The sequence below is a fragment of the Ornithorhynchus anatinus genome, chromosome 1 (genome assembly GCF_004115215.2).
Source record: "Ornithorhynchus anatinus isolate Pmale09 chromosome 1, mOrnAna1.pri.v4, whole genome shotgun sequence".
Taxonomy (NCBI): domain Eukaryota; kingdom Metazoa; phylum Chordata; class Mammalia; order Monotremata; family Ornithorhynchidae; genus Ornithorhynchus; species Ornithorhynchus anatinus.
This window is the reverse complement of record NC_041728.1, coordinates 26076301-26102850: the sequence shown is the minus strand read 5'-3', so window position 1 is coordinate 26102850 and position 26550 is coordinate 26076301. Positions and strand designations below refer to the sequence as shown.

The following is a 26550-nucleotide window of genomic DNA, read 5'->3' as shown; positions in this document are numbered from 1 at the left end:
GTGTGTGTGTGTGTGTATATTAGTTGTGGACTCCCTTGGTCTCTCCTGACCCACCTTCCCAATGAGTGCATGTGTCTGTATCCTTCTTCAATGGGGAAGAGCTGGGTGATCCTTCTGGCAATTGTACACACCTAACTGTAGCCCTCCAAAATGTCTTATTTTGTACCCTTCTCTTAGATGAGGACCAGACACTTGCTTCAATAATATCATTGCACAAACTGTGTCACCCATAGAAATTGGTCCATACTTGAAAATGAGTTGACATCTGAAAGCTTAGCTAATCAACTGAGAAGTGCAAGGACCCAAGTTGGGCTGTTGTCTATATCTGCCTTAATATTACACTACAACAATTTTTTATTTTTTGGGTAGATAGACCAATTATTGCCATTATTTACTTTTTGTGACAAACACAAAGTTGCTTTGCCAAATAGCCTTCTGACAACTGAAGTGAAGAAACAGACCCTAGAGCAGAATACACAAGCGACAGTTTTCTCCATCTACAAGGACCATTTTCATGGTGTTTTCTAGCAACTTAGATGTTTTGTACGAAAAATGGAGGCTCAGAACCCTTGTACCAATTAAAATCGGCTGCATTTTACTGCCCTGTCCCCAACTTGAATAAATGTTCATTTAATCATTTATAATCACAATCAAAAGTACACAAAAAATTTACCTGAAAGCTCCGTAAAGTGGTCTGTACCAACAGACAAATGAACAAGGGGTAAAAAGCAAGAACCAGAGGATACCCAGTCCAAAATCAACCCCTCGTGCAGGATCAACACAAAACCAGGCCAAACATCCGAAGATATTTAGAAACAGTGTGACTGCATGGACTGCGGAACCAAAAACAAACAAAATAAAGTTTATATTCAACAGCTCTATTCATTCCATAAATATTTTACCTGAAAATAGGAAAAGTTTCCTTAGCAGTTTTAGTATGACAGCCTCGGCCATATTTCCTAGGTTATAAATTGGCTTATTTCTTGCGGTTTGCTAAATTTGACTTGAAGATGGTAAAGCTTAAACTTAACTTGCATGAACCAATCTCCTCAATCTGATGATTATAGATGCAGATATGGTCATGCCGTAAAACTTTTACCAGTTCTTAAAATGACACTGACTTCTACAATTTATGCAGATGTTCATTTCTCCATTAAACACTTATAGCTGACTCTTCCCTTCATTACTACTTGGAGACCTTTGAAAGAATCTTAGATACTGAGTAATTATTATTTTCTCCAACACGTCACTAACAGCAGTTTAAAAGGACACAACCCCAAATGGTCCTGAAAGGCCTCACTGTTGGAAATTCCTTTTTTTATTTTAAAGCATTCTTGTAAACTGTACGAAACTCATTCGTACAAATTGAAAATAAATCAATTCAAAAGGTATCCCATGAAACTCAGGATAAAGATTAAATATCATCCAAAGAACACTCGAATGCTTCACATTCAACAGAACGAGGATAGTTAAATAAAATGATCAAAATAAATTGGAAGGTTTTTGGAGATATATTTTCTGAGTTTTGCAAAACATCAAAATCATTGGCTGCTTTAGAAGTGTAGGAGATTCAAATTGGGCTTAAATATCTATTAATGCCCTCCCACAAAAAGGTAAGCAAGCATATATCACATAAGAGCAAAGCCACTTACCTTTTATGGATGTCCTTTTATAGAACAAGCCTTGGGCAAAGCTAGCTTAGGATGACTCAAATTGATGAAAATTTGTTTCGGTTTGGGACAAAACATAGATTTATCAAAGATTTGTAAAGATACCTTCCTTATTCCTCTAGTATTAACACTCAGCTCCCATCTCTCCCTCTCCCAAAGAGCCCAGTACCTTTATAAAAATGTATTTTAGACAATAATCCTGTTGCCCACAATGTTACCTCCTTCCCCAAAGCCAAATGTCTTCGGCCCTTGACTCTTTCTGGGATTCTATGCCTCACATCTTTATATTTTATAACATTCATTCACATTACTGTTACTCCCTCTAGACTGTAAGCTCATTGTGGGCAGGGAACACGTCTGCCAATTGCACTGTACTCTTCCAAAGCGCTTAATACAGTGCTCTGCACAGAGTAAGCACTTGATAAATATCACTGATTGATTGGCTGGATGACTCTCTGCCACAGGGAGGGTTTTGAAATAACTGGTGAAAGACAGCCACATGGCAAAGCTCTTCGAATTCTTCTGAAGCAGAGAGCCGCGGTATAGAAATCCCATTACAAATGGGCCGCAGTAGCAGAGATTGAAGCCGGGTCTGGGGCTTTTCCGACTGGGCTGTTGTCTTCAACAAACATATGAGACAAAGCTTCTGAGGATCAGCAGGACTGGATAAATAAGGTTGTGAGTGGCTTCTTAAAATTGTTCTTCCATTCTGAAGCATCAAATTGGGCAGAAATATCTTGGCTTTAGAGCCATGCTGTATATAATCAGGACAGGGTCATGCCGGGTGATTAAGCAATAAATTACCACCTCAAGGCACTGAATGGTTCAAGAGTTAACAAACCTTCAGAAATGCCCACTTTAGACTCCAGGAATAACTTACTTATGCAGATGGTTCTAACTCATTAGTTGTGCAAGGCTACTTACAGAGATTCTTATTAAGCCCATTTGGAGTTGAGACCTTTAAAAACTTTACAGCTCTGAGAGGCCAACAGGCTAAGTCTTCGCTAATACCTACAACTGCCTATCTTTAAGGACAAATGGCACACGTTCAACCACTTCCTCGAAGCCTGAGATAAAAGAGAAAAATGGCTATATAAAACGCATGTCCTACTCTGCTGGACAACGGGGACAGGTAATGGAGTAGGTAATGGGAGGTTCCTATAATTAATTCAAATCGGGCATAGATCGGAACTGAGTCATTCCAATGTACTAGCATTTTCAATTGATCTTCCTGCCCAAATGTCTGTCTTGGAAACCATAAAAAAAAAGCAACAGCAACTCTTTCCACTGATAGGCTTAACCAAGGTCAGAGGGTAAGAAGGAATGAGACCAAAGGCATTCATGTTAAAATATCTGTTAAAATCAGATATTAGAAACATTCACTTGGCAACTTCGTGAACATGCAACTGACTTCAAAAAAATCCTGCTTTCTCCGGAAAACTGAGGGAGCATGGAGTAGAAGAAAAAAAACTACTTTCTTTGACTATAAAACAGTCTAAATTATTAGCTTTCCATCAGAGTTTCCTGAATATCTAGATATTGGATTATGGTAGTGGAACATTTCCTACAATGGCTGAATTTCTCTGAAACAGAGACCTCATTTCTACTATGTCAGGGCAATTTTGCCTCGTAATAAGATTACATTCTTAACTGGTCATAATTAAATCTAGTGACATTACCCCCACATTAAAGCACAAGACACTGGCTGGGTCACCACAGCTCAAGAGAAGTAGGACTCTGAAACTATTTAGTTGATTTCTTTCAAATAAACAGCCCAACAGGCTAATTTGGGGGTGGGGGGGAATTGTCCATTGTGGGAACTGAATTTCTCAGGGTGTCTTCATGAAGCCAAGAAAATGCATTTATTGTTGCCCCCCTTCCACTTCTGAATGAGCAGGCCCAGATCCTAAAGAGCAGAAACTCAGTACAAGAAGAGAAGAAGTGTGGCCTAGGGGATAGAGCACATGTCTGGGAGTCAGGACCTGGGTTCTAATCCCGGCTCTGCCACTGGTCTGCTGTGTGACCTTTGGCATGTCAATTTCTCTGCTCCTTAGTTCCATCTGCAAAATGGGGATTAAGACTGTGAGTCCCGTGTGGGACAGGGACTGCGTCCAACCTGATTAACATGTCTACCCCAGCGCTTAGAACACTGTTTGACACATAGTAAGCGCTTAACTATTATTATTATTAAGAAGAATCAGCCAAACCTATAAGAGGTGGTCAATGACGGAATCCCAGTATCCATGTAGTCTTTCCCCCATGTCTCCCAATGGCATCATCATCCCAAGAATTCTAACAAAGTTGGTTCGTGGGCTTTTTTATCGGGGAAAAAGGAATAATGCTGGCTATGTAAAACAAAAGCACCAAATCTGCTCCACCAAGAAAAATTACTACAATGGGTCACAAAGCATCTGCATTCTGGGGGCTTGGCAATGGGTAGGTCTATACAGTCGGGACATAGCCTGTCAGCAATACCGCCTTATTATTTCTTTTCTGCCTTCCTCCATGCCTGCTGCTGGCTACCAGGATTTTAACTGGAAGGATCAGTTAGCAGAAAGGGCATCAAGCTGGGACAGGACACAAACGGGAATGCTCCAAGTAGAGAAACCACACACCCCACCTACTAAAGTTCAGAACCATTTCCAGTTAGACCGTAGGGCCCCATGAGTCACGATGTTTAATTCAAAGGCACTCTCAATTCCCCTCATCGAAACTATTTCGTCTGAGGGAATGTCTTAGTAACTACAGTTCTCTTTTCATTGTCAAAGTATTCACCTTCCCTAAAGTTTGGAATCCAGCCTGATAAACTCTAAGCATTTTTTAGTGTATCTGAGGGCAGGCAGCTCACACATTAAAGGGTTTGTTTCCATAGCAGGAAGACAAAAATGCAGAGCACTGAGCATCAAACAGAAACTGAGAACTCTACTTCCCTATGTACAAAAATAGCCTGGGGAATTCTTTTTAAAATGGCAAAGCCTACTGAACAATGGGCCATCTTATCACAGATTACCACATGCTAATTATCTTTCCTTAAAAGAATATCAATCCCATGTTCAACTGTTTATGAAATTAAACTATTTTCCTCCAAATACTAGGGGCTCTGGCTCTCGTTATGTCCATCTGTTCATTTACAAAGACCCATAAAAAGGAAAGCTTATTTGATAGAATGATTAAGGCCACAGCTGTGAAATACGTTCTGCTTTCAGGACCACAAAAGTGCACAGAAATGTGTGTTTTAGTCAATACTCACACATCCACAAGTAGTACATAATCTTGACTGTCTTTTGAAACTCTACGGGGATGTCAACAGAAAAGTCCTGATAGAAACAAGGCCCCACTGGAAAGTTCCCAGGAAGTGGTGGCCAATTATTTTTTCTGCCTGCAAATTGAAGAAATGAAACATTATCAGTATAACGTTATTTGCAATTTCTATTTTTCTTAAGAGACTCAGCTGCCTGAAAAACATGCCCAATTACATCCACGAGACTGAAAGCTTGTGTGATGAAATTGGTGGGTACCCAGCACAAAACCAGACGTATAAGTGTCAATTACCCAGCTAATTTGTTCAGTGCAGTCAAAATGAGGAACTCGGAAAGAAAAATAATAATCTTTAGGTTTAAATGATCTAGTTTGACCACCTGCATTGATCACATTAACCTGCTAACTGTGCCTTTCTATTCCTCCATCTGGCCTTCTCTATAAAGAACAAGTCTCCTCCTTGTTTAAAACAAAATGTAAACCTACCCTTCCCCACTTATCCCTAGCTCCTTTTTCTCTCACCTCCTAAAACACTGGAAGAGGCCCTTTTTTTCCTCCCTAACATCTATCTTCAAACCACTCGCTCTCTGATGATTCCTTCCCCTCTGCCTTCAACATATTCATCTCCTCTATTTAAAGAAAGCTTCTCTGGATTCCATAGCACACTACAGTTAAGTAGAGAAGCAGCGTGGCTCAGTGGAAGAGCCCGGGCTTGGGAGTCAGAGGCCATGGGTTCAAATCCCAGCTCTGCCACTTGTCAGCTGTGTGATTGTGGGCAAGTCACTTAACTTCTCTGTGCCTCAGTTACTTCATCTGTAAAATGGGGATTAACTGTGAGCCTCACGTGGGACAACCGATGACCCTATATCTACCCCAGCGCTTAGAACAGTGTTCTGCACATAGTAAGCGCTTCACAAATACCAACATTATTATTATTACAAAGTTTTTAGAGTAGTGCACTGCATGCTTAAATATCTTTACTTCTACAGCAATCACCCTATTTCCCAGCTGCGGTTTCGGTCCATCTCCTCAAACCCACTGCCCCCTCTTCTCTTCCAACAACTTTCCTAATGTTCTACAATCTGGTTTCTGTCCTTTCACTGAACCTTTCCTCGCCATTTAGTAGCGTTGTGGGAACAAAGTAGCTCTAAACAAATTTCAAAAATGACCAGTTGGGAAATTCATTACATTACATCATGAAATGTCAAGCATGTGTAGATTCTGCAAGGCAATAACCAACTCCTTATCAGTAAAGCCACACCAAAGTAACATCCAGTGCTACTCGAGCACAGGAACTGAGGGCAGAGATTGCATCTATCAGCTGAACTGTACTATCCCAAGTGCCTAGTACAGTGTTCTGCACAAAGTAAGTGTTCAATAAATGCCACTGACTGATTGCACTCTTGCAAAACATATGCACGTAACGCACTTCTTCCCTATCTGATGAGCTCAGGATCCAAACAAGGAGAAAGTTCCCTGGATCCCAAATAACGTTTGAGGCAAAATGTTCAGTGAAGACACATGTTCGTTGAGTGAGGACACGTGTTACGGCAGAACTGGGTTTACCTATTGAGAGCCACGCGGGAGCGGAGTCAGTGTGTACTTCTGCAGAGTCTAAATGAAGAAGCACAATTCCAGATGATCTGTCCCTTGTAGACATCCCAGCCTGACTGAAAATTCCCGTCCCCGAAGTCTAAATTTTGGCTTGAGTTTCAGTTGGGCTATAGACAAGCAGCACGGCCTAATGGAAAGAACGAGGCCTGGAAGTCAGAGGACCTGGTTTCTAGGCTCAGCTCCACCATTTGCCTGTTGGGTGACCTTGGGCAAGTCACTTCACTTCTCTGTGCCTCAGTTTGCTCATTTGTAAAATGAGGATTTAATACCTGTTCTCCCTCCCAGGGAAAATGTGACCCTTATGTGGGAAGGGGCTGTGTGTGACCTGATTATCTTGTATCTACCCCAGTGCATAGTAAGCGCTTAACAAATATTATAATTTTTAAGTACCACGTTATTAACTTCAGAGAGCACTGCAACCAAATAAAGGTTCCTTGGTCCACTTGGCTTGGGCAGACCCAGCCAACGCTTCCTCCCTCAACAAATAACATTTCCCAGCTTCTCAGAGATTTGCATTCCTGGATTGTGAATGCTTCTAGTAACCCATCTCAACTAATTTAGAGAAACACAGAGAACACAGATGTGCTTCAGAATTCATCAGGCTACCCTCTGTAAATCTATATAAAGAGATCCTACGGTTAAACTGCTGGTAACAGTGGAATAGCATTTACTAAATGTTTACTGTGCGCAGAGCAACGTACTAAACCCTGGGACAGGGTGCATACAAATGGGAAATGGGCACCAACAGTGTCCCTCAACGGACTCACCATCTTTTGAGTCTAAACTCCAGTAATTTGGGATTCCAAGAATGTGTAAGATGTATAAGATTAAATCCAATTCTAATTCTTCATGTCCTCTAGAGCCAGAGAAGAAATAACACTAAGATTCCTCAGGCAGGAGGGACAAGAACAGGAGAAACAAGAAATATGGGCTACATCAAAGGGCTGCTGCAGTAAGCAAAAGCAAGGAAGAGTTCTAGGATTATGGAAATTTAAGAAGGGTGCAATCTTTAAATTTAGTATGTCAGAATTGGTGTCAAAGAAGAATTTAAATAATAATAGGAAAAATAAGATATCAAGGAAAAATTTTTAGAGGGGAGCCAAAAATAGTAGGTCATCAAAATATCACATTTCTAATTTCAGAATTTTAAAATATTTTATAAATGTCATGCTAATAGGCACTTTTCACAATACCAAAGGCAGACATGCAAAAATTATGTCTCTAATTTATACTAAAAAGTATAGTTTATTTCTAACCCTCCTTATTACCCTTCAAAAAGAAATGTTCAAGCTGAGTGGCCCCTCTACCTTCCTCTGCCACCCAATATTAATGTTTCCAAAAATGCAACGGTTATGAGGGACCCGAGTCCTTCCGCTTCATCTCTAGCTAAGCTTTTGGAACATCTATGCCGAGCTAGCAATGTAGATAAGTATACTCATTAACAAGGACAGGTTTTAATTAATATCACCTGTGTTTACCTCTGAGGATGCACAAAGCCTTCCCCTTAACCCCTATTGTATCCCTGGAGCACAGGGCCCTGGGCCTTTTACCACTGTGAAGGCCTCAGCAGAGAGTAATTTATTTCAAAATCTGTCTCACTCTCTAAACTTTGAACTCCTTGTGGGCAGGGTACATGCCTACCAATGCTGTCTTAATGTACTATCCCAAATGCTTAGTACAGTGCTCTGCACAGTAAGTGTTCAGCGTGGCTCAGTGGAAAGAGCCGGGTTTGGAAGGTCATGGGTTCCAATCCCGGCTCTCCCACTTGTAAGCTGTGTGACCCCGGCGAGTCACTCACTTCTCTGTGCCTCAGTTTCCTCATCTGTAAAACGGGGATTAAGACTGCGAGCCCCACGTGGGAAAACCTGATCACCTTGTATCTCCTCAGCGCTCAGAAGAGTGCTTTGCACATAGTAAGCGCTTAACAAATGCCAACGTTATTATTAATACCCCTGATTAGTATCTGTATGACATTTTTATTTTCCCAAAGCCCGTGTGAGGCAGGGAAAGGAGAGTATTACCCTATTTTACAGCAGATGAAACAGAGGCCTGGGAGAGGTTAACTGAGGTGCCATAGTCAACACAGCAACTCAGTGGCAGAGCTGGGACTATAGCTTGGGCGTCCTGACTCCCAGCCCCATGCACTTTCCACTCGATCACGCTAAAGATTTTCCTACCACACTTTTAGTTTCCTTCCTAAAGTCACGTTCTACATGCATTCCCTGTGCGACCAGAGGCAACTGAAGCAGAACTGATAAGGCACCACCAAGACGCGTCTTGTCTTATGCTGTGGAGTCGTCTCCGACCCAAAGCAACACCAAGGACGCATCTCTCCCAGAACGCCCCACCTACATCTGCAATCGTTCTGGTAGTGGATCCAGAGAGTTTTAGGACCTCCTAAACTACAACTTGCTATTTACCATGGGGCACCCCAGGCGACAATAGAGTCACGAGATCTCCCCAAACAACCTCCCTCCTTTTACCAATCTCCCTAAAGTGTGTGAGACACAAGGCTCCTTTCAGTCCTGTGGTAATGCTGACCCTATTCAGATTAATCCTCCAAGTCCCAGGGAGGCAGGAACAAGCAGTGTGGCTTAGTGGGGAAGCTGAGTGGCCTCACAGATAGGACAAAGGCCTGGGAGTCAGAAGACTCTGGGTTCTAATCCCGGCTCCGCCACTTGTCTGTTGTGTGACCTTGGACAAGTCACTCCACTTCTCTGGGCCTCAGTGACCTCATCTGTAAAATGAGGATTAAGACTATGGAGTTCCATGTGGAACGTAGACTGTGTCCGATTTAATTAGCTTACTTGTACCCCCGTGCTTAGTACAGTGTCTGGCACATATTAAGAGCTTAACAAATAACACAAAAAACCGAGTACTACCCACTGTTACTACTGCTGGTAATTATGTAGAAATTAATGATTTAATTAATTGCCTATGGTGATTTTACACAAGGGCTTTGAGAATTTTTTAAGGACTTGGATGCGTACCACCATGCTGATTGAGGCTCTGCATCTCTCTTTCTCTACGATCTAATTCCGCTGCTTTCCTTTCTAGCTCTTCCTGGCGTTTCAGCAGCTCAGCTTGAGCCAAGGCATGTTCCTAAAGAGAAGGCGATAAGAGGCATGTTAACAGAAACTTCATACCGAAGAGCCCCAAAACCCTTATCCTCCTGTACACTTCTATTAAACAGAAGGTGCGTAACACCTTCGTTTCAAAAACTTTTCCAAAATGGAATTCCCCTGACCGTTACCCGATTCAGAAAATATAAATATGGTAAAGAAATCATAATTACAACTAATATCTGTTCAAATTAGCACTTGCCCAAGAGTAAACTCTTATTTCACAATTAATGTAAACTAACCTTTGCAATTTGTGTATAAGCTGGGGCTTCTTCTGTCGGCTTCATGATGGCTGGTTGCGTGCTAGGTACATTAGGAATTTTTGTGTTTCCTGGGGGTGGCTGCCAAGAAAAGACAAAAATAAATTTCACAGTAAAAGGTCATTTAAACAATGCAGGAGCTTAAAGTGAAATTAATTGAGCTCATGATGTGACACTGCCCTTTACTATCTCCAAAGTGGAAGGGACATCAACCTTATTTTATCATCAAAGGGCTTTAGAATTATTGCTTTTATTCACACTGATGATGATAAATAATTATAATTGGGGTATCTGTTAAGTGTGTGCTATGTGCCAACCACTGTACTAAACACTGGAGCAAATCGGGTTGGAAAGTCCCCTGACCCTTGTGGGACTCGCAGTCTCAATCCCCATTTTACAGACGAGCTAACTGAGGCTCAGAGGAAGTGAAGTGACTTGCTCAAGGTCACAGCAGGTAAGTGGCGGAGCCGGGATTATAACACAGTGACCTTCTGACTCCCAGGCCTGTGCTCTCTACTCTAGGCCACACCGCTTCTCAACTTCTATAGTAATAGATCTCGTCTTAATCAGGTGGCAACTATATTCAAGCAGGCTGCCCTGAAAAATTCATTAAAACTCTAAGACTTTAGGATGAAATAGCTGATGAGAGTCAAGGGTGGCACATCTGATCCATTTCCCATTGCCAAGAGAGTAAAACAGGATTGTGTAGAGGACCTTGCCTGTTCGATTTATTCCAGGCAGCCAGGCTGGAGGATGCAAGGTGTTAGAACATACTTTTCACACCTCTGGAAATCAGTCAATTAATGGTACTTATAGAGCACAGCATTAAGTGCTTGGGAAAGTGTAATACAACAAAGTTAGTATGCACAATCCATTCATTCATTCAATCGTATTTATCGAACACTTACTGTGTGCAAAGCACTGTACTAAGCACTTGGGAGATTACACTATAATAATAAGAATAATGTTGGTATTTGTTAAGCGCTTACTATGTGCAGAGCACTGTTCTAAGCGCTGGGGTAAATACAAGGTAATCAGGTTGTCCCACTTGGGGCTCACAGTCTTAATCCCCATTTTACAGATGAGGTCACTGAGGCACAGAGAAGTTAAATGACTTGCCCACAGTCACACAGCTGACAAGTGGCAGAGTCGGTATTCGAACTCACGACCTCTGACTCCAAAGCCTGGGCTCTTTCCACTGAGCCGCGCTGCTTCTCTATAACAGTAAACAGACACATTCCCTGCCTACAACAAGCACAATACCTGCCGACAAGGAGTTTCCAGTCTACAGGGGGAGAGGGACATTAAAACAAATTAGAAGTAGGACAAATAGTAGAGCATAAGAATACTTATACAATTATTGTGGAGCTGGGGTATCAAAGTGCCTAAGGGGTACACGGCAATGTTCATAGTTGACACAGGAGAAATAAACGGCTTAGTCTGAAAAGGCCTCTTGGAGATGTGATTTTAGGAAGGTTTTGAAGGTTGGGAGAGTAGTGGATAGTCGAGTAGGAAGGAGAAGGGAGCTTCCGGCTCTAGGGAGAACACGGGCAAGCGGACAGCCGGCAGAGAAGTAGAGAGTAGGCGGGTGTTAGAAGACTGGATGGGTTGTGTTGTAGGTAACTAAGTCGGTGGGATAAAAGGGAAAGAGCTGACTGAGTGTCTCACAGCTGATGGTGAGGAATTCGATGGGCTATCACTGGAGGAGCTTGAGGAATGGGGAGATATGGACGGAGGAGTTTTTCAGAAAAACAATCCAGGCAGCAGAGTGTGAAGAATGGGCTGGAGAGGGGACAGATGTGATGCCGAGAGGTCAGCGAGGGGGTAGTTGGAGCAGTCAAGAGCATGCTTGGATCAGTGTAGTAGCAGTCAATGTAGAGGAGAGGGCGGATTAGAGAGATGTTGTGAAGGTAGAACCGACAGGATCTGGGGACAGATTGAATATGTGGGTTGAAAGAGAGAGCTGAGTCAAGGAAAATGCTAAAGTTATGGGATTGTGAGACAGGGAGGACGGCAGCACTGTGTATAATCAATCATAATTACTGTGTGATTACTGTGTGCTCGGCACACGGTGCTTGGGAGAGTACAATATAACAGAGTTGGTAGACACATTCACTGCTTACGACGGGCTTCGTCTATACAGACATCAATATAGATAAATTATGGCTGTGTACCTAAGTGTTGTGTGCTGAGCGAAAGTAGGATATAGGGTGTAAATCCAAATGGAAGGCAGCGGGAGAAGAGGACGTGGGAGCTTAGTAAGGGGAAGGCCTATTGGAGGAGATGTGCATATATAAGGTTTTGAAGGTGGGGAGAGGGATCGTCTGTCGGATACGAAAAGGCAGGACATGGGCGAGAGGTCAGTGGTGAGATGGGTGAGGCTGAGGCACAGCGAGTACGTTGGCATTAGAGGAGCAAAGTGTCTATGGACTGTGTTGCAGTAGGTAAGCAGCGAGGTAAGGTAAGAGGGGGAAAGGTGACAGTGTTTCATAGCCAACGGAAAGGACCTTCTGTTTGATGCCGAAATGGATGGGCAACCACTGGAGATTATTGAGGATTGGGGAAACATTAACTGGACGGTTTTGTAGAAAAATAATCAGCAGAGTGAAGTATGGACTGGAGTGGGGGAAGAAAGGAGGCAGGGAAGCCAGCAGGGAGGCTGATGCAGTATTCATTCATTCAATCGTATTTATTGAGCGCTTACTGTGTACACAGCACTATGTTAAGCACTTGGGAGAGTACAACAATAAACAGACCCATTCCCTGCCCACACGAGTTTACAGTCTGGGGGTTGGGAGGGAAGTTACAGACATTAATACAAATACAATTACATATATGTATGTAAGTGCTGTGGTGCTGGGGTGGGGGGAGTGCAAAAGGAGCAAGTTAGGGAAATGCAGAAGGGAGTGGGAGATGAGGAAAGGTGGGGCTTAGTCTGGGAAGGCCTCTTGGAGGGAGATGCGTTTTCAGTAAGGCTTTGAAGGAGGGGAGAGTAATTGTCAGATTTGAGGAGGGAAGGGTTCCAGTCCAGAGGCTGGACACGGGCTGGGGGTCGGCAGCAAGATAAGCAAGATCGAGGCACAGTGAGAAAATCAGTACTAGAGGAGCAAAGTGTGCGGACTGGGTTGTAGAAGGAGAGAAGCGAGCTGAGGTGGGAAGGGGCAAGGTGATGGAGTGCTTTAAAGCCAATGGTGAGTTTTTGTTTGATGCAGAGGTGGATGGGCAACCACTGGAGTGACAAGGTGGAACAGGATAAGTGCTTGGATTAACGTGGTTGCTGTTTAAAGAGCAAAGGGTGGATTTTAGCAATGTTGTGACGGTTGAATAGTCAGGATCTGGTGACAGATTGGATTTGTGGGTTGAATGAGAGAGATGAGTTGAGGATAACGCCAAGGTTATGGATTTGTGAGACAGGGAGGATGTGGGTGCTTTTTACAGCAATGGGAAAGTCAGGGCCAGGCCAGGGTTTGGATGGGAAGATGAGTTCTGTTTTGGACTATCTCAGACCTGATCATCATCATCCAATGTCCTAGAAACAGTCATCTGAAAATTACTGTACGCAAATAACTGCCCTAAATAGATTCAAGAAGACAAGCAAATTGACTGTAAGCTATTTCACCCACTCAGCAAAGCCTGTGAGCTGACAATTAAGAAACTGATATGATCTATCATCCCACTCCAGGGAAACCAAACACAGCCAAATATTCCCAACAACAGCAGAGCTGAAAGAAAACTATTACCTGGGCAGCAAAGACCAAAGGTGCAATGATAGGCAAGGAAGCAGAAGACAATCACGACTGACAGGACATCTTTTGGAAGGCTGTCCAACGGTGTGGCGACAGAGTGGTAAGTATCAGATTTAAGATGCAACACTAAAGGTTCACAGAGCTGTTGTGTTATCCAACCTTCTCTATGTCTATGTGGCCTGGACCGCATAGATGTGTAATTCCATTAAGTGTCATTTACGGGCCTTACTCAATATCAAATAGCATGAACAATTAAGTTCTAGAATATACTGAGTCTCTTAAGGTCAAAGCTACGCCCACCTTAACCTGATTATGCTGAGTGGGACATATGAAGAGAACAAGCGACAGCATATTGATAGACAAGAAGCTTAAAGAGTCTGCATTTTAATCTGTAAAAGAAAATGAAACATTTATTCCTTTGAACACACTTTTAAGATATCTTAAAGTTAAAAGCAACTAAAGGGATCACTGAAAGGAAGGAAGGAAAAAAAACAACAACTCCAATTCTACAGATGATCAAATAAGACAAGTCCCTAATTCATCTTTTGGGATCCCCACCAAGCAATTGCTTGGTTGTCTCTTTGCAATTTCTTTACTGATTGAGAGCAAGGGAGAAATCTTTCCAGGCTTGAGGCTGCGCAAGATACCTGACAGTGATCAGTTTCCCACTGAACTGTACCTAAAAATTCTTAGAAAGCATAAGAGAAAGAGACTTAATCAGGACAGAAAATGATATTCCCCCAAGTTCAGCCACTTATAATCAGGTTTACTCCAATTGGTAAAATGAAGTGATCTGACCACTACACATTTAGCTCACATCATATCTAACCTCCCAGGCAGATTTTCATACAGCTAAATTTGTAGAGTATTTCTGGCAAAACAAAATTAGCCGGTTCTTTTGGAAACAAGACTCATAATGGACTTCCTGTGTGCCTGAACTTATTGAAATAGGAAGCTTATCAGGGGAGCACATTACAGCATCGATTTAATTTTACAGTTTAATTTAGTCAGTCTTAGTCCAAAAGCAACTGTGAGAATTTTGCCAAATTTAGAAGAATGAAACGGCAGTGATTCATTCAAATCTCTCAAAACAATTCTGAATTTCTTCACGGGCAACATGACGATTCAGATGCAACACATCTGTCAAATTTCAAGATCATACGTCAGACAGTACATTCAGTCACACATCTGAAATTCAAATCCTTTTATTCACAGATCAAGAGTGTTGTTAACAGACCACAAACAAGATGGTCAATTCTGTTTTAAATTCTGCCCGTATAGTCTTCATTTGTAAATGAGAATACGTCCTCTTATGCCCTAGCCCTCTCCCTGTATTGTTATGCATTTAATTATATACCTAATTTAACTTTTAAATCAAAATGAGAATGCTACTATATTTGCCTGAAGGTAAGTCTAAGTTAGCTTAGCCCCACTGCAGTTCTGCTGTCATCCTCAATTTACACACTGTTTCCCCCCAGAATAATATCCCAAAGCATCAATATTTTAAGAGCCACAAAAACAGCATATTTTGGAATCCCTTGATTTCTCCCACATGAATATATCCTAGGAAATGACTGATACTGTTAGTAGCAAAGTGTAAAATTGTATTTCACAATTTCATATCGACTAAGTTTAAAAATCAATTTAGAGAAGGTCCAAAGCCTCCAAGACTCATTTGATATTGGCAAATGTTTTAGAGATATTTTGTAGATGTTCACATCTACACACACATCTCACTTTCCCAAACTTAATCCTGCACATGTGGAGAGACTTTATATTACAAGAATTTCTTGAAATATTGGTAGAAAAATCAGCATTCACTTCTTCCTTTACCTCTGCTCCAAATTCTCCTTGCACCTTCCAATTAATGAGTTTTTCTAGCGAGTCAGGTGAGCAAGACCTGAAGGGTCTTTTCCCTTGCTCCATGAGGAACAGAGGTGGCAGAATTTTGTATTTTAAGCAAACTAAATATATTCAGAGCTATAAGGAGTCAACGAGTAGGAATTTAAATCCTCTCACAATCATTTTAGAAATATTAATTATCAAATGGTCATATACCCTTTACTTAACCTGATCCCTGAGCACCAACCGACAGAACAAATATTATCACCAAGGCTGAGGACATTCACCCAGTTCTCCAAAACAGGGGTACATTCTAGACAAACCTGAAATTAACAAAAACCTGTGCCATGAATAGCAGCAAGTGCATATGCACAACTCTTTCTTCTGACATGCCATGGCATTCAAATTAAACAGGAGCTGTTGGAAGATGGTTCCTTAATTCCTTAAAAGTATTCTATCCAAAACATGTAGAAAAAACAAGCATTCATGTAAGAAGTGAATGGAAAGAGCAGGGGCCCGGGAGTCAGAAGGACCTGTGTTATAATCCCAGCTCTGCCATGTGTATGCTTTGTGCCTTGGGCAAGTCATTTAACTTCTCTGTGCCTCAGTTACCTCATCTGTAAAATGGGGATTGCTTGTGACCCCATGCGGGACAGGGACTGTGTCCAACCTAAATTAGCTTTTATCTATTCCTTAGTACAATGCCTGGAACAGAGGTAGGGTTTAACAACATTAAAAAAGACTATTTTGCCGGAAGAAATAGTAGTGGCCAAGTTTTAACAGGTAATTAGATAACAGATCGCCCATGTTTAGTAAACAAGGTTACAGAGGCAATCTTATTTGTGCGGCCCATGTAAAGCACACCACTTTAAGAGTGTCACAATTTACACCTTAGTCCAATGCAATTCCATTGAGATGGAAGGAACTGTTGTGAAGACGGAGAGGCATGTTGGTATTTCTTTCTGGCTGAATGTAGGGTTGTCAGGGTGGGAAATATCCCGTCTCTTTTTTTTAATTAAGTGGTACTGAAGCACTTGGGAGATGTTTCCGTAATGTATTAACAGTGTTTTATTCAAAACATGTAGGAAAAACATGCATTTATGGAAGAACTGAATGAATAAAAGCCTCTTTTGCCAAAAGGTACAGTAGTGGCCAAGTTTTGACAGCTAATTGGATAACAAATATCCTAGGTTTCCACCACCTGTGAGATAACAAATCTCTTATATGCCAAGCACTGTACTAAGTGCTGGGGTAGATAACCAGGTTGGACACAGTCCCTGTCCCCCATGGGGCTCACAGTCTAAGTCAGAGGGAAGATTTGCCCCTTCACTCTAATAATAATAATAATAATGTTGGTATTTGTTAAGCGCTTACTATGTGCCGAGCACTGTTCTAAGCGCTGGGGTAGACATAGGGGAATCAGGTTGTCCCACGTGGGGCTCACAGTCTTCATCCCCATTTTACAGATGAGGGAACTGAGGCACTACAGAGTCTGAGGGTGACCTTGGCCCTGGACCTGTTGTAAAGAAATAGGACAGGGGCACAATAGAGACAGAGACCGGAGAGTGGTCTCATCCAGCAATCTCTAGGGTGCACAAGGCTCTTTCCTCCCACCCACAAGAATAAACATAAGTGGCCTTACTGGAAACCGTTCATTCATTCATTCATTTTTCCAATCTTATTTACTGAGTGCTTTCTGTGCCCAAAATTCTGTACTAAGCGCTGGGGAGAGTACAATATAACAATAAAACAGACACAATCCCTGCCCACAACAAGCTTACATTCTAGAGGGGGAGACAGCCATTAATATAAACAAACTACAGATATATACATCAGTGCTGTGGGGCTTGCCGGGGGGATGAATTAAAGGAACAAGTCAGGGCAAAGCAGATGGGAGCAGAAGAAGAGGAAAGGAGGGCTGAGTTAGGAAGAGCATCTTGGAGAAGATGTGACTGCAATAAGACTGGGGGCGGGGAGAGAAGGGGGAAGGGGTGAGTAAACTGTCTCTCGAATAGGACAGCTGCTGACCCAACCTCAGGTGGTAGCTGGTTGAAGTTCCAACAGCAGCCAAACAACAATGAATGGTATTTATTGAGCGCTTACTGTGTGCTGAGTACTATACTAAGCACTCAGCACTGGGCCGGGTAGGACATGACATGCTGCTGCAGTGCTAGACGGTTTCTCCTCCTCCCCTCCGCCACCCTGCCCTTAAGTATTAACAAAAGACGGAATAATAATTATGGTATTTATGCGCTTACTATGTGCCGGGCACTGGAAGCTCTTTTGCCTTCAGCTGCCAGCATCCACTTGGATTCATGCTGGTAATGTATAAAGATTAAAAAAAAAACCCACCCAACAACTTCTGAAAAAATGTCATATGTGGATTTCCAGTTGAAATATTTTGATATTTTTCCTTTACGAAGACCTCTTTTGGACTACTCACACACTGAGACAGGGAAGCTACATTAACTAAATTTTTCCAATGACTTCACCATCAACTGCATCTTGCTAAAATTCCCTTCAAAGATAAATACTCTCAAACCTTCACTAGCCATCTATGAGAACACTGATTCTCAAAGACAATACATTCTCTGAAATAGTCTCCTATTTCCTTTGAAAAGGTATCAGGTCACATCTTGTAGAAAACAAAACAAAAAGTTAACTTCTTTTCCAGAACTCCACAGCCATTCCCAGAGTGGAGCTTTCACACTCCTGAGTTTTGGCTTGCTATTTAAATCCCAAGGGAAACAAGTTTCAGTAGATTTTTTATCTCAGTTGCATCACATGAGGAAGGGTGCTTAAATTGGTGTTCCGAGCTTGATGAAGAGTTCACCCAGTTTCTTAAAGTTATTTATTCAAATAAAACTTCTAAAACTGATTAGTTAGTATGTCTCAATGTAATTTCTGAAACTTCCACCCTCTTCTGCATAATTTAAAAATGCCTTCTTGAATGCTTTCGAAAAGATTTAATCTAGGGAGGCAGCCAGCAAGCAACAGAGCTCATTATATTTGTGTCAAATTGATAATATTTGAAATGCAAATAGCTCAATAGGCTCTATCTCTTTACAATTTGCATACATTAGCAGGCTATTACCTAGCCTACTGTTGCTATGTTATTTCTGTTAACTTAGTACCAAAGTGTTTGGAACGGAAACAATTAACATTTATTTAGTCTAATTTCTCCCCAAATACTGTATTGCAAAGAAGCACCCCTGCCTCCTCCCCTCTCACTGTAAGATATTCAAGACCTAAGGAAGCAATAAAGGCCCAATGCAGAACAAAAATTATTCCTTTTAATTACCACAGCTCCCACTAGAACTATTACAAGATCTGCCAGTACAATCACTGCAAATCCTGGCTTCAAAAAGATCTATAATTTGGCTCTTCTAAAAATTATAATTGCGGTAATAACTGGCACGTCTATTATTTCCAAAACTTTCCCCCTCTGTTTCTGATTAGGGAAATACAGTCAAAAGTTTTCGGCTGCTAAATTATGATACGTTGTCTAGTTATGTAACCATTTGAAAGGCATTATTTGCTGTGTCTAATTCATTTTTACTGGGCTCAAGGATAAGTGACCTTTTTATTTGGTTTATCTGAGAACCAGTCATTGAATTGCCGGGGAGGGGACGGTAGAAGAGACCCCAACTGATTTCTCTGGCAAAAAAGAAACTGGTTTACATCACTGACAAAGTCTTCAGTGTCAGAAATGTGCCATCTGCCACCAGTAAAGTTTGTTACTTTAACAGAAACGTTGAGGAGAGCATCAGGCCTCCAAGGTACTCAACCATTGAAGCTCCAGGGTTCTGCAGGAGAGCATGGCCCCTTTTCTCCACCTCGACACCACCGTGGTGAAGACCCGATACACTGGAGCAGGGCGGGCAGAAGTGGGCACTGGAGCCACATGGTCTGGAGCTCCCCTATCACTGGACACTGGGCCCAGTATTCTCCTCCTCTGCCATCAGCCACTGGGCAGAGGCCTAGAAGGTGCATCTTCAGGAGATGAAACATCAACCTTCCCGATCATCTTGCAAGTTCTGCCCAAACACAGTCCCCGTTGGCTTCAGATTTTTTTTTCTCCCCAGAACACGGATTGGAGTCCCTCTGAGTTTGACCTTCTTTCCAGCACTGAGTTTCAGGGTTGCTCTGGCCAAGTTGGAAACCAATGCTACCTATTTCTTTTTTTGGCTTCTGAGACACAGAGCAGTTTGTGTTCCTCCAAGCACAAACACACCCACCGTCACCTCACTAATCTACGATAAATTATGAAGATCTAAACGCTTCAAAAGTAAACTATGATGAGTTTCAGTCTAAGATCAATTACCCTCTTTGTAATTTTTTTAAAAATATTTGCAGCAACACTCATTCCATGCTAAGTACAACACTGATTCTGCGGAGTGAACAATACAAAATTGTAAACTGAAGTCACATGGTTCATTTTTCACTATTATTATTATTATCACTACTGGATTAAGCACTTACTGTGTGTCCAGCATGGTACCATGTGCTGGGGAAGATACATGTTAATCAGGTTGGACACAATCCTGTCCCATGCCGGGGGGTGGGCGGGGGGTTGTCACAGTTTAAATTTAAAGGACAGGCTCCCAATTGGAAGCAAGAGAGCTTCTCAGATGAAGAAGCCCAGGAGAAAATAGAAACTGCTACTGAGTTTATACTCCTGTTGGAGTGCTGCAAAACAAAGCCCCCACAGCCCTAGAAGCACAAACTCTAGGGTGTTGACGCTGGCAGCAAAAAGCAGTTCTTCCACAGCAGCTGGAGCTGATGATGGACAGGGACGAGCCGAAAGGGAGACGAGATAGGAAAGGACTGGGGTGAGGCAGCGTGGCCTGGTGGACAGAGCACCAGCCTGGGAGTCAGAGGACCTGCATTCTAATCCTGGCTCTGCACTTGTCGGCTGTGACCTTGGACAAGCTGCTTCACTTCTCTGTGCATCAGCTTCCTCTTTTGTCCAATGGAGATTAAATCCTACACTCTCCTACTCAGACTGTGAGCCCCCTGTGGGACTGTGTCCAACCTAATTATAAAGGATCTATACTGTAGAGTTTAGTACAGTTCATGGCATGAGAGCGCTTAAGTACCTTAATTATTATTAGTTATTATTAAAAGAAGGGAAGAGCAGAAGAGGAGAAAGTGTGAGAGGGAAAGGAGGATAATGGAACAGGGAGAAAGAGAGACAGACAGCTGAGTGCTGTGAAGGGCATGTTGGGTGAAATTTAGAGATCAGAAGTACATTTCCTGAAAAATGGTGTCGCTGAGTCGATAGAGCACGGGCTCTATCCCTCAGGATCTAAATTCTAATCCCAGCTCTGCCACTTGTCTGCTGTGTGACCTTGGGGCAGTCACTTAACTTCTCTGTGCCGCAGTCACCTCATCTGTAAAATGGGGATTAAAACCGAGTCCCACAAGGGACATGAATTATGTCTAACCTGAGTAACTTGTGTCTATCCCAGCGCTTAGTATAGTGTCTGGAAAATAGTAAGCACTAAACAAAGATGATTAAAAAGGGGTTGGGGGAAGGCTTAAGTACCACAGCCAAATCAATTTGAAATCTTGAGGAAAGGTAACTGACAAAACTTCAGGAGAGGTCTGATTGAGGATTAAAGAAAATTCTTACTGTTCTGGAGTCGGAGAATGGATTGTACTCGTCCAGTCCTGGTGGAACATTTCTAGTCACTTGTGTAACTGATGGGTCCTGAAACAGATTAAGTGTTTTATTTTATCAGCATCAATATTTATACAGTACATCATACTACTTCAAAAAATTGTTGTCACTGCATACTTGCCCCACTTAAATTTTTGAAGAAAAGATTTTTTTTGTAGCACATAATTTTAAGCAGTAATAGCAATATTGGCCCAAAGTGATAATACCACGGAGAGGGACTCATGCTTGAGGAGGGGAGCTTCTTCTTTGAAAGAAGGCACACTTTGGAGCAGAAAGAGAAGAGGAGTGTTAATTAAGTAAGACCCTACTACATGCATCCCCTGGGAGATTGAAGAAGAGACTAAGCCACAAGTGCCCTCTTCTTTCTCTTCCTTCTCCACTCCTTTCCTCCTGCATGCCATTGCTAGAATTAATCTTCATATGACCTTGCTTAATAGCCCCATCTGTTTTAATATTGCAAAAGTTATTCAAAAAGTGAGGCATTTATGCAAGTAAACACAGTATTTGAGAACTATTACAATTACAGGCCTATCCCAGGATTCATAATTATTACATTCCTTGAAAGTGTGGGGGATACATTTTCTATGGGACATAAATGTGTTATTTTCTTGTTCAGGACATGATGAACAAGTCCTACAGGTAATTAAAAAGTCTACTGTAGACCCCACCCCACCACCCTTCTCCCCTCTTCTCTTCCCCTCCACTATTAGTTCATGGCACATCTCTGGATTATACATAATATGGGTCCACCACTTGTCTGCTGTGACTTTGGACAAGTCACTTCACTTCTCTGTGCCTCAGTTCCCTCATCTGTAAAATGGGTATTAAGACTGTAAGCCCCATGTGGGACAACCTGAATACCTTGTATCTACCCTAGTGCTTAGAACAGTGCTTAGCACATAGTAACTGCTTAACAAATACCACCATTATTATTATTATTGGGAACTGTGGGTGCAGATGTATTAGATGCTGCTGCTCATCAAAACCCTGCTTAGTAGAAATCGAGCAGATAATCTTCACCACTTCAAAATTCATAAATTTAAATTACAGAAAGGGTCCCAATGTATTCATTCATTCAGTCACATTTACTGAGCGCTTACTATGTGCAGAGCACTGTACTAAGCCCTTGGGAGAATACACAGATGCAGAAAAGATGGACCTCTCCCAAGGGCTTAGGGAAAGTACATATTTTCCATCTACACCCACTCCTTTGGAGAACTCATTCCCTCCATGGCTTCAACTACCACATCTTTGCAGATAACACACAAATCTCCATCTCCAGCCCTGATCTCTCTCCCTCACTCCAGTCTCGCATCCCCTCCTGCCTTCAAGACATCTCTACTTTGACGCCCTCGCCTAGCATCCAAAACAGAGCTCCTTATCTTCCTACCCAAATCCCGTCCTCCCTGACTTTCCCACTGTAGACAGTACCACTATCCTTCCTGCCTCAACAGCCTATAACCTTGGCGTTATCCTTCAGTCCCCTCTCTCGTTCAACCCCACACATTCAATCCGTCACCAAATCCTGTCGGTCCCACCTTCACATCATAGCTAAAATCCACTCTTTCCTCTCCATCCAAACCGCTGCCAGGTTAATATAATCACTCATCCTATCCCGCCTGGATTACTGCATCGGCCTCCTTGCTGACCTACCAGTCTCCTGCCTCTCCCTACTCCGGTTGATACTTCACTCTGCTAACCAAATCATTTTTCTACAAAAAAGATCAGCACATGTCACTCCCCTCCTCAAAAAACCCCTGTGGTTGCCCAGCCAACTCCGTATCAAACAGAAACTCCTCACCATTGGCTTTAAAGCACTCCATCCCCTTGCACTCTCTTACCTCACCTCGCTTCTCTCCTACAACCCAACCTGCACACTTCGCTCCTCTATCGCTAACCTTCTCACTGTGCCTCGATCTCGCCTGCCTCACTGATGACCCCAGCCCATGAACTGGCTCTGGCGTGGAATGCCCTCCCTCCTCAAAACCAACGATTACTCTCCCCCACCTTCGTAGCCTTATTGAAGGTACATCTCCTCCAAGAGGCCTTCCCAGACTTTTCCTCATCTCCACTCCCTTCTGCACCGCCTTCACTTGCTCCCTTTGCTCTTCCCCGCTCCCAGCCTGACAACACTTATGTGCATATCTGTAATTTCATTTATTTGTATTCATGTCTGTCTCCCCCACTCTATAATGTAAGCTTGTTGTGGGAAGAGAATATCACTGATAATTGCTGTACTTTCCCAAGTGCTTAGAGTGGTCTGCTCACAGTAAGCACTCAATAAATATGCCTGAACAATAAACAGACATTTCCTGCCCACAACGAACTTTCTTAATTACAACACTGAATTTAATCTCAGAATTATAACAAAGGAGCACCCAAACTACCTCAAATTCTGCTTCTGATTCTAACAGTTCTCATTCTCCCTTGTAATCGCCCAATGATGCTTAAGTATAGTATTACATTTTACCCTGTGAGAAGCAGCAAGGCAGTGGATAGAGCACAAGCCTGGCGTCGGAAGGTCGTGGGTTCTAATCCTGGCCCCGCCACTTGTCTGCTGTGTGACCTTGGGCAAGTCACTTCTCTGGGCCTCAGTTACCTCTTCTGTAAAATGGGGATTGAGACTGTGAGTCCCACGTAGGCTGTGCCCAACCCGATTTGCTTGGATCCACCCCAGGGCTTAATACAGTGGTTGGCACATAGTAAACACTCAACAAATACCATTATTATTATTTTAGGGAAAATAAAGTGGGTCTCTTACTAGACTTCAATGCAAACTTTTATTATCATCCCCTACTACTCTGTTTCTCCTTCCAAGTTAACTGTATTGATTCTGGATCTCTCATGTCAGTCGTCGTCATTTTTTTCCAAATCCAAGGTACAATTCTAAAGGTGTCATGGCACGCTGGTGTCCCATGAATATTCACCAAGTAGGCCAAAAGACTGAGAGAGGCATTTGGCCATTCCCCAATCAACAGCACTCACCCTGTGCGGTGTATTAAGTGCTTGGGAGAGCACCTGAATCCTACCCTCAGAAAGTTTACAGTCTGGTGGGGCTTCTTCGCTCATCACTACCCCTTGAAAGATAGGCTTCTTTTGGTCTCATTTAATACCAATAATTCACTTAGCTGGATCTCCCTCAGGGATACTTTCTGCTATACTTCACTGCTTAGCCCTGCTTCAAAAATATTGAGCCAGGGCAGAGAGGTGTGGAAATGGATTTTCTCGGTTGATTTTCTCACCTGGATTTACAAGCCGGATTTCTTTTTGAAAAGGAATTAGCTATTACTAAATACTTCACATTTGAGAAATCCTACTTTAAAAGGCCTTTTCGGTGGGATTAAAGCAGCCAAACCTTATAAAGGTAATAATTCCCAGTTGTTTCCGGTTGGGAAGATAAACAGCTTGGACAGCACTAAGTAGTAGTGTGAGAATTAAGCCCCTGCTGGGGGCATTGCAGGTTGCTAAACATCTGGAAAGCACAAATGAGGAAATGATGCTCTAACTGGGGAGACAGTTTTGTGTTGTTTTTTCAATAGAGTAGTCAAAATAAATTGAATGCAAACAAAAGCGCTGAGGATGAGCATAAATGTTTTTAAATGGTAAATGTTTGATGGGTTTATATGACTTAGGGAATGCCTAGCTTTTTGGAGGGCTTTGATAATTGGGAGATTTGTGTGGTCTGATAGATCTGGGGAAGGAGGGAATTCTAAACTGGGGAACCAGCATGAGTGCGGTTGTGTTAGAAAATTAGCTTCAAACAAATGGAAGGACTGAATAGGGGTATATAACAGGCAAAGAGAGCAGCTAGCAAGATCATAATCCGGGTCGTGACATTATCTGGGACTCATCTCTCTCCAGTCAGTCACTACATCCTGTTGCTTTTATCTTCACATTTTTAGAATTTGCTCCTCTTCCTGTTTTGGACTGAACACGTCAAACAGAAATCCTCATCTTCCCATTCAAACCCTGTCCTCCCATTCACTGTAGACAACACCACCAGCCTTCCTGTCTCACAAGCCTGTAGCACTGGCATTATCCTTGACATGTACCTCGATCTTGCCTATCTCGCCGCCGACCACTCGTCCTGCCTCTGGCCTGCCCTCCCTCTTCATATCTGACAATTACTCTCCCTACTTCAAAGCCTTATTGAAGGCACATCTCCTCCAAGAAGCCTTCCCTAATTAAGCCCTCTTTTTCTTTTCATCTCCCTTCTGTGTTGCCCTGACTTGCTCCCTTTATTCATCCCTCCTCCCAACCCCACAGCACTTATAAACATATCCATAATTAATTTAGATTAATGTCTGCCTCCCTCTCTAGACTGTAAGCTTGTTGTGGGTAGGGAATGTGTCTGTTATATTGTTATACTGTACTCTACCACGCGCTCAGTACAGTGCTCTGCATATAGTAAATGCTCAATAAATGGTTGATTTCTCTCAATCCAATCCCCATATTCAATCTGTCACCACATCATGTTTATTTTACCTTCACAACATCGGTAAAATCTGCCCATTTTTTCTCCCCATCCAAATTACTGTGCTGATCCAAGCACTTATCTCACCTCGACTACTGCATCAGCCTCCTAGTTGACCTCCTTGGCTCCTGTTTCTCCCAACTCCACTCCTTACTTCTCTGTTGCTCAGATCATTTTTCTAAAAAAGTGGCCAGGCCTAATCTTCCCGCTCCTCAAGATCTGCACACACCATCCCTCTAATGCCAACTTGGTCACCGTACCTTGATACTGTCTATCTCGCTGCCAACCCCTTGCCCACATCCTCCTTCTGGCCCGGAACTCACCCTCCCACCTCCAAAGCCTTATTAAAATAAACATTTTCCTCCAAGTGACCTTCTCTGATTAAAGATCTCTTTTCTCCTATTCCCTCTCTATTCTGCATCACCCTCGCACTTGGATCTGAATCTTTAAACCACTTGATATTTACCTCACCCTCAGCCCCACAGCACTAATATACATTTCCACTATTTAAATGTCCGTATCCCACTCCAGACTGTAAGTCCTTTGAGGACAGAGAATATGTCTTCCAACTCCGCTATATCATACTCTCCCAAACACTTAGTACAGGGCTCAATAAACACCATTCGTTGAATGATTTCTCTCCATCCAATCCGCTAGCACACTGGCATAACCACTTTTCACAACCCGCCTCGACTAAATGCATCTATCAGTCTCATCTCCAGCCTGTCCCCTCGCCAGGCAATACTTTACTGCCCAGATATTGAAACAGCGTGACTTAGTGGAAAGAGCCAGGGTTTGGGAGTCAGAGGTCGAGAGATAGACTGTCTCTATCTATTGCCGACTTGTTCATCCCAAGCGCTTAGTACAGTGCTCTGCACATA

General features: G+C 42.6%; 1 protein-coding gene across 1 annotated transcript in view; it reads right to left on the bottom strand.

Annotated features, from left to right (window-relative positions):
• SCAMP1 (secretory carrier membrane protein 1) overlaps positions 1-26550 on the bottom strand; it is a 72877-nt gene that overhangs the window by 21918 nt on the left and 24409 nt on the right. Inside the window, exons 2-6 of the mRNA XM_029064696.2 lie at positions 21148-21225; positions 9907-10005; positions 9533-9644; positions 4921-5049; positions 674-833 (exon numbers count right to left, since the gene is read on the bottom strand). Coding sequence (XP_028920529.1) covers positions 674-833; positions 4921-5049; positions 9533-9644; positions 9907-10005; positions 21148-21225 — 578 coding nt within the window. The remainder of the gene's footprint in view (positions 1-673; positions 834-4920; positions 5050-9532; positions 9645-9906; positions 10006-21147; positions 21226-26550) is intronic.